Source organism: Corvus brachyrhynchos, unplaced genomic scaffold (assembly GCF_000691975.1).
Source record: "Corvus brachyrhynchos isolate BGI_N302 unplaced genomic scaffold, ASM69197v1 scaffold59, whole genome shotgun sequence".
NCBI classification, from domain to species: domain Eukaryota; kingdom Metazoa; phylum Chordata; class Aves; order Passeriformes; family Corvidae; genus Corvus; species Corvus brachyrhynchos.
Genome location: NW_008246054.1, coordinates 1,676,688 through 1,683,814, shown reverse-complemented (window position 1 = coordinate 1,683,814; position 7,127 = coordinate 1,676,688). Strand labels below are relative to the sequence as shown.

Genomic DNA, 7,127 nt, shown 5'->3' with positions numbered 1-7,127 from the left:
CCCGCCTGCTTTGGTTATCACACGTAGTGTAAGACTTTTGCCCAGTCAGTGAAGAGGTAGCTAATGCTCAGTCCATCGATTATACAATCTCAAAGGAAAAGCGTCCGTCCTGCCTTCTCACCCCTTACCAAGTCGGGAGGCACCACTATGTCCCCCTCTTTGTTTTTAAAAATTAACATTTAACGTGACTTTAGAATTCTCTCAACAGTTTCAGTTTGTATCACATTTTGATTCTCCCTCCTCACTTTTATTCCTCCCAATGACTCCAAAACCAAATCAGCCCCACACAATTAATTTCTACATTATTTCAACGGAAGTTCAGCGGCAGCTAAGTTTTGCCAAAAATCTAGGGGAGAAAAAGACTGACACTTCAAATTTATCAGTTACTAACTTGCAAAGTATGTCTTCTAAAAGAAAAATAAATTGAGGAAAGACTCAGCCCTGATCTATGCAGCAGGCTGTGCAGCTGGAGCATGTGCTGCAGGAACACGTGCCACACAAGCTACCATCACTCAGAGAAGTGGTGAGCCCAAACCTCTGGCAAACCTAAATTCTAAGAATTCCTTCTTCTATACAATATAAATAAATAAAATGCCAACATAAAAAAAAAATCCTAATATATTGAGGAGTTATTAAAATACTTTTGTAATAGACTTCAGTTATTTTTAGGATATGCAGGAAGTTGTACAGCACATTAAGTTGTGAGACTATCCACTTACCAGCAAATGGTATTCTACACAGTAACACACAGATTATGATAACTGCCATAGTCCTCATCTGAATATGCAGCATCAGTAGCAACAACCAATGGATCTAATCTTTCACTACTCGGGACATTGCAATGAAGACAACATTTCACATACATGGACAATTAAGTTCATCTTATTCTATAATCGAGCTGCCTCTGCATATTCCATTTATCATAATTCTCACTCCATTTTAATCTGTAATTCAGAGAAGCAGCATTAGCCAGATTTTGCTTTTCTAATACCTCTTCTATACTCTTCACTTGTCTTTCCATATAGGGGCAAATTTTAGATGAACTCTACCACCAGTGCACTTTGCATCGGCGTATTGCCCTTAGAGCTCCAGTGTTTCTGGAGTCACGCAGCCATCTCCTGCATAAATCTTTTTGTCTGCACCCTTTTGCCAGGCCAAAAGCACAGACATTAGTAGAAGTCACTTTTCATCCAACAGACGTGTCCATTTTCAGTGAAGAAAGTCTTCTGCATTTCTGCTTTTTCCTATTTCTTTGTGCCGTGCTCTCACCAAACGACCACACCAGCCTTTAACTGAACAGCCCAGCAGTCTTGGCCTTCGCAGACGTCCAAATCACCACAGCACAGGGTGGACTCAACACCTAAGTATCTTGACCAAGTAATTTTTTTTGTTTCTTAGGAAACCCCTTGTCTCTTCATATCAGCTTCAAGTCACCCACAGCTACTTCAACAAGCTGTATTCTCCTTACAGTAACATTACAGCTTCATAATTCCAAAAAAACCAAAACTTTCCAGATAGACAAAACTTTCAATACTGTCCATTTTGCTGCCATGTTTTCTAGCATTTGTGCAGTTTTATTCCTTTCTGTGGCAGAAGATCATTTTCTTTTTCGTGTCCATATTCATATTGCCTTGGATTGTTCACTAGTACCTTACAGCACGTCGACCTGGCTCTGCAAGCTCTTGTTCTCCACATCTATCTTCATCTTGACATACCGCTATAACTTATTTCCATTTAGTGAAAAATAGATTATCAAAATGTTCGAACAATACAGAAGGTTCTGCCTGAAGACAGAATGCAAGGGTCAAATGCAACTGTCACGGTCAAATTTAGTTCAAAACAACTCTGTAAGTGGGTGGCTTCAAGAGGAAAAACAGTTCTTCCCATGCGAACCTATCTTCTACCCCAGGAACCTGAACAATAATTTTAAAAAGTTTCAGACAGTTAGACTTTAGGCCTAAATATATTTGCTACAACTTGAAAGATCAATGCCCTGATGTAATTTCCATTGCTTACTTCATAGCTGTCCATGTAAGAGTTCATGTAACAGTCAAGTACAGTAGTTCAAGAACTCAATTGCAAAAACGGATTCACAGAATCACCTTCCTTTTCTACTTCAAAGTATGTGGATTTCTGAAAGCATTCTGCAACATTAACGTGTTTTAACATCCATCAGTGTAATGTCTGCGTGAGGAAATCCTGACTTCTACACACACAGAACTGAAGAGCAAGACCAACTTTTGATAATGACATACACAACACTTGTTGTTCTAACACACCTTTGGTCATACCTGTTTAACATTTTTAACCATACAATAGCAGCCTTTCACCCCCACCCCTCATTCAAACACAACAACAGTACTACGTTTAGGTAGGAAGCATAATCTCAGCCTCACGGCAAACCTTGTGGAAAAGAGTTGCATTGGAAGAAATCCTTACTCCAAACGCCAACAGCAGTTCTCTGCTGAGGATCAGCCGTTTGATTATTAGTCTATGCTACACTTCAGTACTAAGAGTGCTGGTCTACTGGGAATGGTGTGCCTCAGATAAATTAAGCTTCTTTCAGCCTCAGTGGGATGCAGATAATTCCACAGCACTTTTGAGAAGCAATATGGTATAATCCCAGAATCCCAATAAACATGCCATTCCCGCTACATTTGATGTTTAAGGCGGTATACAAGAGGTATTGCTGAGTACAGTCAATAGCTGATATATTAACCTATAGAAATTGTGCTACCTATACCTCATCCTAGCATCTGTAAAACACTAATGGTCACTTCAAAAAAGTTCAAGAAATCAAAAAACTTTATGTTAAGTTCTTATAGCAGGTATTTTTGTTTAAAGTTAAGTGACATGTGGCCCTTGTTAGACATCAAGGAGAGACATAAAAGAACTAAGGAGGAAAAAGGCAAAAAAAAAAAAATCATGGAGTTGTTATACATTGCAGCTTTAAAAATATTCTTTTCACAGTGTCAAAAAGCAGTATTTCTCCACTCCAGCTTTGCTCTAAACCCAACAGCTGTTGTGGTTTTTGATTCAAAACTTATGGAAGATAGAGGATAATTTTTAGCTTTGAAGTGTTTAGCTTGTCTCAGTACATGCACTGGTAAGTGCCCTTTAAAAATCCCAGGTATGCCAGGTATACAGGTCTTATTTGCACTCCAGGCACCAGCTTCTCACATTCCAGAGCTGCAATTTATCCTCAGTTTGAACAGCTCTATGCAATGATCAGCTAACCCTGCCAAATCATTTAGGGTTTCATCTTTTCATAATGCATGTTGAGGTTAAAAACCCTGAGAGTTTTTAAGAGAGCATTGATTGGCAGCAGAAGTTTCTTGAAATAAGTTTAGAAAGGGCAGGGCAAAAAAGTGACACAAAAATACTTCATTTCAACTTCAGGAGTCTAGGGGTAAGATCAGAGAAAGGTAATTTTAAGAGGTAAGTTTAAATTTAAGTATATGGAGTGTTTTCAGTTATCCAGTGCTTTTTAAAAAAAAATCAGGTTATCTCACACACTTGTCCTCTTTGCTTTCCTCCATCTGCCCAGACACAGAGAGGCCTCTAACTGTACAGCAGATGGTTTACTTGCAGCCCACAGCAACAGTCTTTCAAAAGGTGTTAGTCTTGAGTCTCCTAATCAGAGAGAAATGAAACAATTAACCCCTTAATCCACAGTAGAGACACAGACAGAAACCTGAAGGAGGATTGCTATTCACAGAAAATATCGAGTAAGACTAAGAGTGATGGCTGAAGACCTGCCAGGTTTTGCAATCCAACCATCTATAGCCTTTTGGGACACACCACTAGTTTAGGGAAGAAGCCAAACCAGCGCTTTGCTCCTCTCAGTCACAATCCCTACACAGGGCAGGTTTTAATTGCTTAATTGACGCAGGTACTATCGTTTCTTAAACTGAGCACAGCCTGAGGCAGCTTCCCTGCATCCAGTACCTGGCTGGCATCAGCCTGCTGACAGACTTTACTGTCTGTAGCAGCGCTACATGTGAATGAATCAAAGTCCACCGTTATGTCTTGCACGTTTCTTTCATTGGCATTGTCAAAGCTATTTTTACCATGCAGCTGTTTAAGGTGTTTCCTCAGAACAGGCTTATGCGCAAAGACCATGTCACAGTAGTTACACTTATGGGGCTTGTCCCCACTGTGCAGGTTGAGGTGGTCCTGTAAGGAACATTTCTGAGAGAACGTTTTCCCACAGATCTTACATTGGAATGGTTTGATGCCTGCATGCACTCTCATGTGCCGGTGGAGATTGCCCTTCTGAGTGAACGTCTTGCCACAGAGCAGACACATAAAGAGTTTATGCATCTTTAAGTGGTTAGCATAGTTTTCCAGATGCCGAAATACTCTTGTGCACTTTGGACACTGATGGTGCCACTGGAGGCCTTTGTCTATCCCTCGGTTGTTAGGCCCAAACATATCTTTAGAGGCCAGAATGATGTTATCGCTGCCAGCATATGAAAGGGCATAGTTGTGCAGGTGGTTTTGCTCTATTTCACTTGCTCTGTTCTCAACAGTGGAGTTGATAAGAAAGTGTTGAGGCTCTGACGAATGCAGTGCACTTTGTTCAGACGAAATAAACTGGTTCTGATCCTTCTTATTCCTAACTTCTGTTACCTCCCCGATGGACTCCACCTTGATGATCTGAATGTCACTATCCTCCATGTCCATGCTGTCTTCTGAAGGCTGAATACAAGGCGAGTCTTGCTGCAGAGAGTCGTCATCTCCCTGATGCTCCTTCAGCTCAGAAGAGTCACTTTGCTGTTCGCACTCTTTGCTCTCCAGTGGCTGCTTGGGTTTGATGAACTTCCACAGGGCCTGGGTGCACCGTTCCACAATGTGGCTCATCTGCAGAAAGCTCGCAGCAGTCAGGTAGTTCACCAGCTCCATTTCAGGGAACTCCAGAGTGCCACTGTAGCAGGAGAGGAGCAGCTGCCTCCCCACTTCCGAACTTTGCAGGATAGAGATTTTTACATCTCTGGAGTCGTTCAGTAAGAACTGATCTCTTAAAAAAGGAGAGCCAGCAGCAAAGACAATTTTATGCCCATGAACTTCAACATCATCTATATGGATCACGACATCACAAAATTTGTTTTCTTCCCTCAGTTTGTTCATTTTCTGTAACATTGAATCGCCATAGTTGTCAAACTTGAAATGAAGAATATCTGATCTTTCTGACATTTTGGCACACCTAAGGAAAAGCAGCAGAAAAAAAAACAAACTATGAGAACTTTTTGATTCTAAAAGGCAGGTTAGAAAGGTTTAAAGTAATAATATAAAGTGGGTGTTTATCAGCTGTTATGTTTTACCCTACATACACGTTGAAGTCCATTACAAATAAAAACAAAATCAAGTTTACATCTCACCTTACAATACCTTTAACTTTTTTTTAGTTTAACGAAGCCTGAATATAAAGTAGAGATGCTATGACAGAAATTCTCCTGAAGCAATATCCTAAAGAGTTAGGATGTAAAGGGAAACTGTGTATTTTTAGCAAGCTTTGGGTTTTGCAGCACTGGGTTTAACACATTAGATTGTCTTTCAAGTTTTTCTGCAGGAGTTGCTTTGCTGTGGGTTGTTTAGGCTTTTCCTAAGATTACAGAAAAAATCTTCAGAATGGACTCCACTAGGCTCCCTGGTTTGAATACCTGGGGAATAAAGGAAGCCTCACTTCTTGCCTTTTTCTTTGGAAGATCACTTCTCTAGGAAGTTTGTTCTTGTTTTGTTAGTACTTGGAATGAAGAACAGTGGATCTTCCATAAACCAAGTACTGTTCTTTTGTCTTTCAACAGTTGCTTTAAGAATTTGTAAGACTACACTGATTCTGGACGAACCACTGTTCACACAATCCTGCCAGAGCACTGGGATTGCAGGAAGTGAAGAAATAACAGGAGACTAAATGATGCAAGATTTGGTTAGATAAAATTACAAAACAAAGCAAAACTTACACCTCCCAACTATTACAAACACCACATAAAGCTAGAAAGGAAGTTTTGAAGTTTATAGATAAAAGCAGATACTGCTCTCTTGGGGCATGAAGTGTCAGCTGGGTGTACACACAGGGATGGCATCGTGCCCAGTGAAATGAATAAACACACAAGACAACCGTTCAAAGAATGTTTTTGGAAGCATCAGTCAATAATCAGGGGTTTTCAGTTTGCAGCTCAGACAGCATTTGGAGACACGACTTCCTCACTGATCACACCCATCAAGCATATCTTCCAATGTATGGCATGCAAAAATTAGGGAAGGATTTCAGAAGCCTTCAAAAACCAGGGACCGTGGAAAGTTTGGAAGCAGGGGGAGCATCATTCTGCAGTAAAGCCGGTTCTGCTAAATCTGCAGAAAGCACAGCCACCAGTCCCTCAGTCACCATCAGTGCTGCCTGACTCACCCCCATTTCTAGGGCTGAAAGTTTAATTTTAAGATGCGACAGCCTTTGGCAAATATAAATGACAGCAATAGATCATCCTGGTATATCTTCAGTGTATTTTAGGCGTTATGAAACTATTTCTTCTTGTGTTTTCTCTGGAAAGTGAAGAGGGAAGCCCAGTTGTGACTCTGTTTTTTCCACCTTGGGAATTCATACAATATGAATGCAGTTAAAGCACCCATGCTATGGTTATACTGTGCTGTTAACCACAGCTACTCCAGCCATTCAGCCTATCTCTGGCAGATTACAAGAGCCATATCATAAGAAACTGCAGATCGAAAAGTTGTGACTTGCTTTGGCACACATTCAGTTTCCACTACTACTGATCTACAAAAGAGCATCAAATGAACCCCAAACCCTCTATCTCGGGAGGGTGGCAGACCAAGGAAGCTCCCGTCGGGCGTGCATGGCTCCCCGCTGGAAGCACGTGCTTCCTCGGCCTTTACCGACCGCGGATAGCACCGGCTCCTCACATCTACTTTCCGGGGTCCGGGAAAAGGATATTCCAGCACAGCTCAGCCGGGAGACTGCGCAGCTTCCCAAAACAACGTAAACGCGATGCCCTTTGCGAGAGCGGGGAAAAGCCGCTATCCGCGCCAGGCCCGGCCCCGCGGGAGGGAAGGGGCAGGTACCTGTAGCGTCGGGCCGCGTCCCCGTGCTGGCACCCGCGGCCGCTCCT

At 41.7% G+C, this 7,127-nt stretch overlaps 2 protein-coding genes across 2 annotated transcripts in view; both read right to left on the bottom strand.

The window, feature by feature from the left end:
- The window catches only part of ZBTB6 (zinc finger and BTB domain containing 6), a 3,707-nt gene extending 3,528 nt beyond the window's left edge, over positions 1-179 (bottom strand). Inside the window, exon 1 of the mRNA XM_008642291.2 lies at positions 129-179. Within this exon, the coding sequence (XP_008640513.1) occupies positions 129-179 (51 nt within the window). The remainder of the gene's footprint in view (positions 1-128) is intronic.
- A 421-nt stretch (positions 180-600) lies between these two features.
- ZBTB26 (zinc finger and BTB domain containing 26) lies at positions 601-7,121 on the bottom strand. Its single transcript, XM_008642146.2, has 2 exons — positions 7,081-7,121; positions 601-5,206 (listed from the first exon to the last, which is right to left on the bottom strand). Exon 2 carries the CDS (start codon positions 5,194-5,196, stop codon positions 3,880-3,882), a length of 1,317 nt encoding a protein of 438 aa, XP_008640368.1. The 5' UTR covers positions 5,197-5,206; positions 7,081-7,121; the 3' UTR covers positions 601-3,879.
- Positions 7,122-7,127: the final 6 nt, after the last annotated feature.

Bases quoted from the DNA above. Each gene is read 5' to 3' on its own strand.
- ZBTB26 (XM_008642146.2), bottom strand. From the start codon at position 5,196: ATGTCAGAAAGATCAGATATTCTTCATTTCAAGTTTGACAACTATGGC.